The sequence below is a fragment of the Drosophila ficusphila genome, unplaced genomic scaffold, assembly GCF_018152265.1.
Source record: "Drosophila ficusphila isolate 14025-0441.05 unplaced genomic scaffold, ASM1815226v1 contig_791, whole genome shotgun sequence".
In the NCBI taxonomy this organism is placed as follows: Eukaryota; Metazoa; Arthropoda; class Insecta; order Diptera; family Drosophilidae; genus Drosophila; species Drosophila ficusphila.
The window spans coordinates 834,098-845,303 of NW_025064737.1; the positions used below are offsets into that span (position 1 = coordinate 834,098).

Consider the following 11,206-nt stretch of genomic DNA (forward strand, 5'->3'; position numbering starts at 1 on the left):
ACAAAGTAAAACCAGATAGATGCAGGAAATTCCAATTCGAATCAGTGAGCCCACATATTCAAAATTCACAAGGCCTCAATAGCAGCGCTGCTCCCCGAAATAATAATTCACTGATCCACCGCCATCAAATGCCATCGATGCAAATATCAATCCAAAAACTCCGGATCGGAGACGCACCCAGAAACCGTCAGCACACATCAATGGCATTAGTTGGCCAACAAGTCAGTCAGTCAGTCATTCAGTCGAAGGAAATGTGTGTTCAAAGAACTCGCACAACTCAAATCAAATCCAACTCAGCTCAACTTGCAGACGTCAAAAAGAATCAAATGTGTACAGGGTTTTTCTTATTGTGGCTGCTCTTGTGGTTGCATATTTTAAAATGCAAACAAATAACAATAACGCAGAAATACGCTTTATGGTGTTGCACAAACACCGCCAACAAAGTTGCATTGTCTCCCTTTGTTTTTACACTTTTTCATAGGCTTATCGCACTGTCATTGAGGCGCTGCTGCAGCCAAAAAATAAAATACAACAGCAGATAATAATAATAATGCAAAATTTACCTTATGAACTCAGTTTTTGAATGTTGCAGTTTTTAGAGTTCGTAAAAAAAAATAAAAACTATAAAAGAGAAAATGGAATCTGAAATGAACTCTTTACTTTTTTATGTTTAGAACGGGGTGTTTGTTCAAAATTAAAATACAGATATTAATAACAATGCAAATATACTTTATGATCTCAGTGTTTGTATGTAGCAGTTTTTAAGGTTCGTAAAAAAAGAAGAAACAATAAAAGAGAAAAAAACCTGGTTTGAAGTGATTACTTTACTTTGTGTAAATGCTTTTTTGTATGGGTAAAAAAAATATAAAAACAGATATTAATAATAAATTATTACTTTATTACTTTATGATGTCATTTTTTAAATAATGGGATTAACAATAATTCTTTACTTTTTTTAAATACTCGGCGTATTTGTTGAAAAAAATGTTTAAAAATGTAATAAAATAAATGTTTAACAACATTACCCCTAAAAGATTTAGGGTGACTTAGACCTAGTTGATTTTTAACAAGCATTAACTTGATAGTGCTTCGTAAAATTTAAGAGTTTCAAGGGGAAGTACACTAACTGATTGTCAATTTCCTATTACAAAGGGCCACAAGCATAAGCACCCACTTCCCCTCATCATTGGAGCGGTAAACCTGATACTTGTGTGATCTGTTTTACCCAATCGCATGCAACGCGATAGGAGACGCAGAGCGGCGAAAGTTGTTCAATAATAATTGGCTTAATTAAGAGTACAATCTACATAGAAACTCGAAATTAAATTCGAAATTAGCGAAAAAGCCAAATCAAATCCGAAAGCCATTTCCACATTATATAAAAACGCGAAAAATGAAGTTTTCGGATGCCATCGCATGGTTATATGAGAGGGGCCAAGTTTTCGCAGTTCGCTTTTCCACTGGCATTTTTTTTTTTGTTGGTAATGTCTTCATTTGTGTTACACATGAAAATTTCATGATAAAACTAAAAGAGAGTTGGCCAAACTAAGGCCATGAAACCAGCTGAAATCTCATTCAAGTTAATCTCGATTCGAGTCTGTTTCAAAAGCCATCGAGACCGAAATAAAAGAAACTAAGTCGGTGCGCTTTAAATTGGCTTAGTTTTCCTTATTTGTTCACTAAAAGCATTTAACCAATTTGCTTTGCACCGAAGCCAAATATTACGTCAATAATTTTGTCTTGGTTTTTGGGTTTCTTTGTTTGGTCTTAATTTGATTGTTTATTATTGGATGATTAAAGTCAAATAAATCAAGGTAGGGAGGGCGATAAATAAGCAAGGTATAAGTGGTTTATGAGCACCAAATTTATTTATTCAAACGGTGTGCAGATCCGTATCGCGATTCAGTCATTAATAAGGGTTATTAAATCGAATTTATTTTTCCAATGGAAAAGTATTTAAATAAGAATTGCGAAGGTGAAGTTCTGATAAACTAAAAGTGTTTTCTGCTGTTAATTTGTACTGAATTAATTTTGTTTGGGGTTTCTCCACTACATTTCGCAATATATAAACACTTAAGCGATTCAATTGAGCCAACACAATTACAAATCATATGGCCAACGAACGTGGCCCGAACCCAAAAAAAAAATGTGTAGCAGCTGCCATTGTGGTGTTGTTGCTGGGGCCGCTGCTGTTTATTGTCAAAGCGGTTAAGCGACATGCCACCAAAAATGATTGACAATCACTTTGCAAACAGTTTTCATTGCAGCCGGAGACTGCGACAAAAACAACGCACACACTGAGAGAAACAAAGCCCACACTCGGCCAGCACTTCCCCATTGGGGCAGCCAGCAACCAGCAACCAGTTGCATATGAAAGTAAAAGTAAAGCAAATCCACATGCACATGCAGCGCGTAATATATATACACGAAATGCATTTAAATGCAGACCCGTCGTTGAGGCCCAAGGAGAGATATATATGGGCACACTTACGACTATATAGTATAGTATATTTAATACACGTACAAAACAAACAAAAGGCGAGCCGGTGCGAAGACAGCCACACCGGTTGTGAATGCAGACACCGCTCAGACAAGCCATATATCCATATAGCCATATAATATACCCAAAGCCTGCACATAAATATACATATAGCCGCTAATGAAATGCGTTCAAAAAGGCCGCTGCGCCTGCCGAACCGATACCCAGATATACTGATAAACAACCAGAAAACAAAACCCAAGCTCGCGCTCGAAAAATAACCGAAACTTCATTTCGAAGACATGACATCATATGTGCTGCATAATCTTCTCTGGCGGGATTTAACTTGGCTTTTAAGAATTTCTTTGAATATTCGGATTGTGACTCAAAGTCTTGCCCTGGGAATACTTTGCGACAGTGAATTTATTGTTTTGGCCTTCGGTTCCCCTTTAAAAGTTTTATGAGCAACTTGCTTCTTTTGTTTAAATATCATAAATTGAAATTTGGGGTAAGCTTAGTAGCTTATGCGCCTAAATTTTTGTTTTATATTCCAAATTCTACAATTTTTTAATAGCTTGGAAGCAATAATTATTGTTTTGACTGTTAATTTAAAATGCTACTATTTCTAAATATTCAATAGGTTAATTGTAATGTGAAACACAATTAGTGTTAAATATACCTGCTAACTAGTTTAGTAATAACAGCTCACATACAATTGATAACCAATTAAGTTAAGTATTTTAAGTCAGCTTCCCCGCAAAATTAGTGAGTTTCTGTAACACATAAATCAAATGTTGGAGTTATTACTTAAACGTTGAAATGTATAAGCTTTTAACGAGAAGTAATCTTAGAGTCGTTGACACATTGGCCAGTCAGTCAGTAGCACCTGACCATGACCATGACTTCAGCTGGCAGATCTTCTCACGATCGTTTGACTTTGGCAATCACTGTCTTTCGGCGTAGCAAAAGCCATTAAATTGATGCATGTATAACATGACACCCAGCTCAATAATAATTATAATAAATTTCTGCCTTTTGGCAAATGTCTTGTGAAAGTTTTTCACACAGGAAGCCGGCCGCGATTTATGCAACAATTTATCGGTTATTGTTGTTTTTTTTGGAACTCTCTCATGCAAATTGAATGGAGCTCAAGGCTGTTGTGACAAAGTCGACGGACTGCATACAAAATGCGAAAATGTGAATCAAATTTCGGCTCATGTGATTCGGTTGCAAAAAAGCTGTTAATCGACCTTCGAAAGGCGAGTTGGAAACGTCACCAAAAACGTGTGTTCGAGAAAAACCAAATTACCTTTTTATGAACTTCGAGCCGGCTCCGGATATTATACATATGTACTGTTTATTATAATACTATATGAACTGTTTATTATTTTGTTGTCGTAGAGAATTACGTGGAACTTGCCGAGTGCTATAAGTGACTCATTAGATGGGAATTTTTCAATCGCTTTTGACCAACGTGTCCGAGGGCAAACATTGAATTTAACGCCTAATTGTTTACGAAACGGTTTGCCTCTTTATAATATAATTAATTATTATTAAATGGTTATACAAACATTGAAATGATGTGGGCTTCAGTCGCGGATTTGATATATGCTGGCCCACTTCAAAGTCATCGAATCATGGGCCATAAAAATTAATAAACCATTTAGAATGACCGGCCGAACGAGAGATTGTGAATCTCGAGAGCAATAAAAACTCACGAAGGCGAAACTTTAAGGCAGCAAAACACAAATTGAAAACGCAGAAAGATGCCAAGAAACACATGTAGAATGACCTTGACAAATATTTAGCGGTAAATATTTTATTCAAATAAAAGCGAACGAATGTTTGTCACTTAAATAAATTAATTAGTGCCTTTCTACAAGTGGAATCCTCTTGCTTTTAAAGGAATGTTTAAAATGCACGAAAGCAACCCTCGTCGTAAACTAATCGTGTTTTCCCAACCTAACCTTTAGATCCGCTTAGACATCAGTTATTTTTGTTCAAGTGAAATAAATTCATAACAGCCCCATGCAGTTCGATGTCGTCACACGGTGCGTATACGCGATTAGACATGCACGAGTGAACTTGGCCCCGAAGTAAAGTCGAGTCACTGCTCATTTGTCTGTCTTTAATTGCGACGATTGTTGCAGCCGTTTGGCAAACTGACTGATAAGCGTTTAATTTGATTATCAGGGGCTGGCGTCTAGTTTGCGTAGAAATTTATTAAGTGTAAAAGGTCAAAAAGCAACCGAAACCACTGTTTTTTTCAGCCATGGCCTGGGTGAATTAATTTGACCTCTTAATTAAGCAGCCGGCGAATTCTGCTCAACAAGTTTGTTGCCTAAGTCTATTGTTTTAGAACTGAGCTCTAGCCGCAGAAAGCTAAACACTATTATAAAGAAGTTCTGGGCCCCATTGACATTTAACGGCTAACTGGTCGTTCTGAGAGAAGCGCAAATCATAATCTAATCGAAGTGCCGGTCTCGAGCTCTGGAGCTAAAGCTGATCGGCCAGATCGACCACGAGCGGCAGCTGTTAAACAAGAATGCCAAACCGCTCCGCTGAAGGCAGTCCACTTTCAGGAACAGCACGCAACCAGACTGAATCGACAATAGCCGGCAATTGTTGCTTTATTCTTGATTCTTTACCGGAGCAACCGAATTCGGGGTTATCAGTTCGCCAACAGAGGTTGTAGCACGATTGTGGATGAATTTTAATTTAAATATAAATTAAATATTTGTAAAAACAAAAGACGAGTAAGAATTACTGCAAAACTTCTTAAATAAAATAATTTTAAATAATAAATGCATTACAGTTCCGGGTGTTGAAAAAAATATTTAGTTGTCTGATTAAAGTTAAACTTCTGGTCTGTCGAATTTATAAGTAAACTAAGCTTGTCGTTTTAAAATGTGTAAGTCATAAAAACAATCTTCCATTTTTGTATTTTAATGTGTAACATAAATAAATAAAATAAATGCTATATAGATTACTCACAAAGATAAATCACTTAATAAGCAGTAAACCCAAATCTTATAGAGCATAAGTCTTTCAACATTCCTGAGTTAGCTTTCTTTTTTGCGCACACTTTTTTTGTTGCTGGCTTCTCTTGTGATTCTGTTATTAATTTATTAATAGTTTTTGCCACCACTGTGAGCAGAAAAACCCGTTGTTGTTGCTCTATTGACTGGTCATGGGTTTTTGTTTATCATGAAAATTCTAAATGGCATGCTCATGTCATTTGCTAATTTTTTATGACTCCCAAACGCTAAGCTGCAGAGCAAGTTCGCCACTCACGTCGCTCGGCAAAGACCTTGACTTTCTTTTTGGCAGACGGTACGAAAGGGTAAATGAAACATTTCTCCAGCTCAGACTGACTACAATTAGCCGGCAATAAAAAGTTGGGGCTGGAGTTGACAAACTCCACGTTACGTTGCGCATTTGAAAGCAAAACTGTTTGTCTGTGTGTAGAAAGTCAAAGTCAGGCGTTGACAATGCGTTTTGTTGACTCACTCACTCGCGCTTTCGAGCCATTTCATTTGTTGGCATGCAAATTCTGGCGCTATTACAGCCACTGGTCGAGCAGAAAATATTGCAGAGACCGGCGGATATCCATTTCGGCCGAACAAAAGGCTCTCATAAATTTGTGAACTTTGAGATTTGGCTTTTGTTTAGTCCGGAACAATGGCAAATCAATTAAAGCTAGCCGCCTGGCCAGTCAACTCTTGTCTGCCTTCCGCCTGTACATTTATCACTTATGGATCGAGCACTGTGCGCAGGCGCAGGCGCAGGTAACTAGTTTTCACCTCAGCCACCTAAAACACACATTTCAAGGCAATAAAATATGTTTGGCCATGTAATTCTCCGCCGTCTGCGTTTGCACTTGCGTTTGGAAGTGCACTCTTGCGCGTGTCTCTGCGCAAAATGCATTTCCATTTCGTTTTGTTTGACTCGGGCTCTGTTTATTTTGAGTCTCCGTGGGGAATGTTGACCGTGCATGTCATTCGCGTTTAGTTTTGAAAGTTGTTTGCTTCCTGCTGCTGCACGTCGCGGCGATTTTGCCATTTTAATTAAAAACACATCACCTCCGGAGACTCCTAGCAAGCTCTATGCAAAACTTGATTTGACAGTCCAACGCTCAATAATTTGCAGAATATTTATTTAACACTCTTTTTGGCTCAGCGCAGAAATTATACTGAAAGAAATGTACAAGAAATGTAAAGGCTGCCATCATAAGGAAATCAATCAATAGTAACCCACTAAAGAAGGCACTTCAGTCGCTCTTGGCCCAGTTTGTGCGCTTAAACGAGCGCACTAAGTGGCCATTTGCACTTGAAAAGGCATTGAAAAGGTTATCAAGTAAGAATAGATAGAAAATCGCCAAAATTAGAACACCATTGATTGACTGCCAAAAATAAAACCTTTAAATAGGTAAAGCATAATGTTATTATTTCGATGCTTAACTGTCGATTTCTTTTATTTTGATTTTTGCGCCTAAGTCTGGCAACGCCAAGATTGTAAGATACTTTTGTAATACTTTATCGATAGTTTTATTAATGCTGCAGGGTTGCCTAAATCCTTAAAAATAACGAATCGATGTATGTCGCTATCATTTATTACTACTCAATTGATTAAACAAATGATTTCATGGTATACAAATATTAGGGTAACATAACAATATATTTTAAGATGTGGTCTTAAAGTTTTGCAAGTGTACTTACACCCTCCATTAAAAAAATATCGCAGCAAACAAATTTTGTACTCGAAAAAGTATCGATATACTAATACTATTTTCAACGCAAAAGTGCGAAACATTTAATTTTTAGAAACATAAGATTTCAAGATCTACTATAAGTTTAAGATGGCGAGCACTTCCCGCGCAGCTAGAAGCCAGAACGCAAATCTTTCGCAGGCGACTCAACCCATTTGCGAAGTGGACGACAGGGTGCGCGCTATTTTAAACTACATCCTGGATCACATTGCGCAAAAAATTCCCATCAAGGACAAGGACTTGGTTCCGCCAGCTGGCGACAAGAACGAGCTGAAGAAACGACTGCCGCTGGTCACTGAACTGCTGGCCAAGCGTTTCGGCATACTGCTTACTCCATTGGATGCGACGTCCAAAACGTTCATTTGCATTGCTGAGGAGCCGGTGGCCTCCATCCATGAACTGACCCCGGCACAGCGACCCCAGTTTACGCTGTTGTACATAATTCTCATGTACATCTTCCTGCGTGGCAACCGCATCGAGGACTCGAAACTGTACGCCATGCTGGAGATGATGAATATCCATGCGGACGAGGAGCACGGCTACTTCGGTGCCAATGTGCGCAAGCAGATAGAGGAGACGTTTGTAAAACAGCAGTACCTGAAACGCGAACGCTCCCAGTTAAACGCCTATGACGACCCCAAGACCTTCTTCCTTTGGGGACCTCGCGCCAAGGCAGAGATTTCGTTCGAGCAGGTCGTTCAATTTGCGTCCAAGCTACTCAATCAGCATCCAAACATATTTGACCACCACCTGAAAATGGCCCAAGAGGGAACAAATGCGGAGCTGTAGGAATTTAAATATGTTGTTAAACTGATGTTGCTTTTCATCTTTCAGTTTTAGACTTTCTTATTAAAACAAGAAGACAACTTCTGCTTATTTGTAAACAAAATATTTTAGGTAAAGTACAGAGGACTTTAAGGGTCCATTATAAAAAAGTAAACACGTGAATACTAATATTAAAAACAATGTAAACTTGGTTTGTTTAATATTGAAGCACTACCCCGCAGAAAAATGTACTTTCTATTTTGTAGTGTCGACTTTTTCTATTTATTAAAAAACTATACTTTACAAGGAAAAGCCCCTAATACTTTGCATAGTCTGTGTCCATGATGAGCTTGCCATCTTTGTCCTTTAAGCGAACACGACCGTTGGAGTAGCGGGTCTCTTGGCTGCCGTCCGGATAGACCAATTTAACCGTACCATCCGGATATTCCCTCCGCTTGTTAAGTTTGGTGTGAATCTCCTTTTGACCATTGGGAAGATTCAGAATCTTGTCCCCATTCCGGAGATGCACTAGGTGAGTTCCATCCGCATAACGCCACTCCTCAAGCTTTTCTGCATCGTTTGGATCCACCAATTTAATGCTGTTGTTGGGAAAGTGAACCTCGATGGTGCCATCTTTGCGACGATGTTCGGTCTGGCCATTGGGAAACTCGAGTATTTCCAACCCATCCAGGTAGGAAGTGTGCCAGGTGTTGGTCTCAGCGTAATAATACTTCACTGTGCCTTCCCTTATATCCGTTTCCTTAATGTCCTTATTGAAGTACAACATTCGAACGTGCATGCCATCTGCGCTGATCTTCTTTAGGTTGCCATTAGGATACCAAATGTCCTTGCTGCCATCCGCATTTGTAATTTCCCGCTTGAAGTCACTGCTGGAGTTGGCTGTCGCTGGGGGATCGACCGTGGGTGCAGTCGCTGGTGGCAGGGCTTCTTCCGCGTCCACAGAACTGCTGGAAGCATAGCTTTCCTCCAAAGCATCTGGCTTTTTCTTGTTCCGGCCCAGGGAGCGGCTGCGACTTCTCACTTGTGCACTACCGCTGCTCTGTCGTCGGTGGGGAGCTTCTCGCTGCTTGACAGGCTTACCAGCAGTGCCATCCAGGGACTGAGTGCGACGCCCGTTCTCATCCAGGACCTGCGATATGGAAGTGGACGGCAACTGAAAAAAAATATCAGTTGATTTTAACAAACACTTTTTGAGTTTGTATAGTAACTACTCACCACCTTCGGTGCTAGCCGGGCAATGTTTCGGTTGATCTCCTGCAGCATCTTGCTGTTGTTCTCGCGACCAATCCTTATCAACTCCTGCTCCAGTCGCTTGTTTTCTTTGCCTAGCACCTCGATCTCGTCACGGTAGTTGCGCTGCTCCTTCTCACTGGCCCGCAGTTGAGCACGAAGTCGTGCCTGTGCCGAAACGTGGGTCTGCTCCTTCTGCTTAAGCTGCAGCTGCAGGGTCTCCAATTCCTGTTTCAAGGAGGCAATCTCCTTCTTTTCCTTGGTGTTTGCATTGCTCTTCTGGAGACGCATCTGCTGCTCGAACTTCCGACGCTCTTCCTCGATTTTCATTCGCTCATCGTGCAGGTAGATCTCCGCCTGGATCTTTTCGTCGTGTACACGTTCCATTGCCTCCATGTGATCCTGGGTGAACTTGGCCCGCTCCAGTTCATGCTGCTGCTTAAGGCGAAGAAGTTCGGCATTCTGGGCCTTGAAAGTGGCAATCTCGGCCTCAAGTTCCTCGAGGCGAGTGCGCACGAGATTGGCCTTCTCCTGAAGTTCTTGTGTAAGTGGTTCCTCTGACTGTTTGCTGGGACTCGACTTCTTTTTCTGCTCCAAGGCCTGGAAGAGAGCCGACTTAAACTGTTCGAACAGCTGAACATTGGATCCGTCATTGAGGCTGGTGGCATCGGAGTATTCGTGGGTGTCATTGGAATCGGAGAAGCGCACTCTCACTTGGGCTCTGCCCACCTGGATGGGTGTCATTGTCAGAGTCTGGTCGCTGGACTGCTGGTCGTCCTCCTCCTCTTCGTCATCCAATTCGGAAACCAGCACCTGGTCTACCTGCGGTTGCAGTCGCATTTGCCGCACCTGCTGTGTGACCACAATGTGGTCTGAGTCGTCAGCTGTTACACGGCGCTGGTCCTTGCGCGCCATAAAGGTGCGAATGCAGCTGGAGTTCATGTCAATGTTGCCCTCAGTGGCTTTCTGTTCAAGTAGCTCAAAGATGCTTACATTACTGTCATCTTCAACTCGGATTTGAGCAGAGCGTCTTTGGATGTGAGCTGGCTTAATGCTCTGTGTGTCCAGTACCTTGGCCCAGCACACTCCAGTCAAGGGGCTGGCCTCCGAAGAGGTTTCATCATTGACATGCGCTGTCTGCCCGGCTCTGTTGTTCTGCTCTACAAAACGAACTCTGGGAGAAATGCTGGAGGCAGTGGTGGAAGAGGCATAGGAAGACTTGAGATCAGGAGTCGAATTGCAGACGTTCTTCGAGTTGATAAGCACCTGCTGGAAGCGTTGCTCGTTAAGATCGAGTTTTTCCGGAGGTTGGGGAGCAGGAGCAGCTGGAGGAGGAGCTATTCCCGCCTGACGCTTTTTGAGGATCCCTTTCTTCAGTTGGGGCTGGCGAAACTGAGGGTGTGCGTTGGCGTACTTGTAGCGCGGCAGGTTCTCCAGCTTTAGCTGGTCGGGATTGATCTTAAAGCGCTGCTTCAGTCCCTCACCGCGGCGCAAGAACGGACGCTTGGGCTTGGCCGGCTGAGGAGTGCTCAATAAAATCTCCACTTCCTGATCGTCCTGCTCCGCCGCTAGTCGTGGCATTTGTATAGATGGTTCCTCGTCCCACTGCGACTCCTCCAGCACACTGTTCTCCCGGCTTTCAGCCTCCGGGTGCAGTAAGCCCAACATTTTGTACATATTGCGCTGTTCCAAGCCGAGCAAAACTCGCTGGTTGTCTTGACGCTCCTGCAACAGTCTCTTCTGCTCGTCTTGCCAGCGATTAAGGGCCGCCAGACGCTTGTTTATAGCTTCCTGGCTTAAGGACATTCCAATAGGACTTTCGTCAGGTTTCTGCATTTCGGTTTAACATTGGTTTGTCCTTAAAATTGTTCTCTGGTTTGGACGCTGTACGCCTATGGGAATTTAAAATTAAGAAAACAGTGCTGCAAAACTTGACAGAGGTG

At 41.5% G+C, this 11,206-nt stretch overlaps 2 protein-coding genes across 2 annotated transcripts; one reads left to right on the forward strand and one right to left on the reverse strand.

The window, feature by feature from the left end:
* The first annotated feature begins 7,125 nt into the window (after positions 1-7,125).
* On the forward strand, positions 7,126-8,324 carry LOC108098561 (melanoma-associated antigen B16). Its single transcript, XM_017201573.2, has one exon. It carries the CDS (start codon positions 7,338-7,340, stop codon positions 8,034-8,036), a length of 699 nt encoding a protein of 232 aa, XP_017057062.1. The 5' UTR covers positions 7,126-7,337; the 3' UTR covers positions 8,037-8,324.
* On the reverse strand, positions 8,202-11,193 carry LOC108098546. The gene is made up of 2 exons (XM_017201547.1): positions 9,249-11,193; positions 8,202-9,186 (listed from the first exon to the last, which is right to left on the reverse strand). Exons 1-2 carry the CDS (start codon positions 11,097-11,099, stop codon positions 8,329-8,331), a joined length of 2,709 nt encoding a protein of 902 aa, XP_017057036.1. The 5' UTR covers positions 11,100-11,193; the 3' UTR covers positions 8,202-8,328.
* Between the last annotated feature and the right edge of the window lie 13 nt (positions 11,194-11,206).

What these genes read in the sequence shown, in the direction of transcription:
- LOC108098561 (XM_017201573.2), top strand. Translation starts at nt 7,338, where the DNA reads ATGGCGAGCACTTCCCGCGCAGCTAGAAGCCAGAACGCAAATCTTTCG.
- LOC108098546 (XM_017201547.1), bottom strand. Translation starts at nt 11,099, where the DNA reads ATGCAGAAACCTGACGAAAGTCCTATTGGAATGTCCTTAAGCCAGGAA. An exon ending in CCCGGCTAGCACCGAAGGTG is followed by an intron (nt 9,187 to 9,248) that starts GTGAGTAGTTAC and finishes ATTTTTTTTCAG; the next exon opens with TTGCCGTCCACTTCCATATC.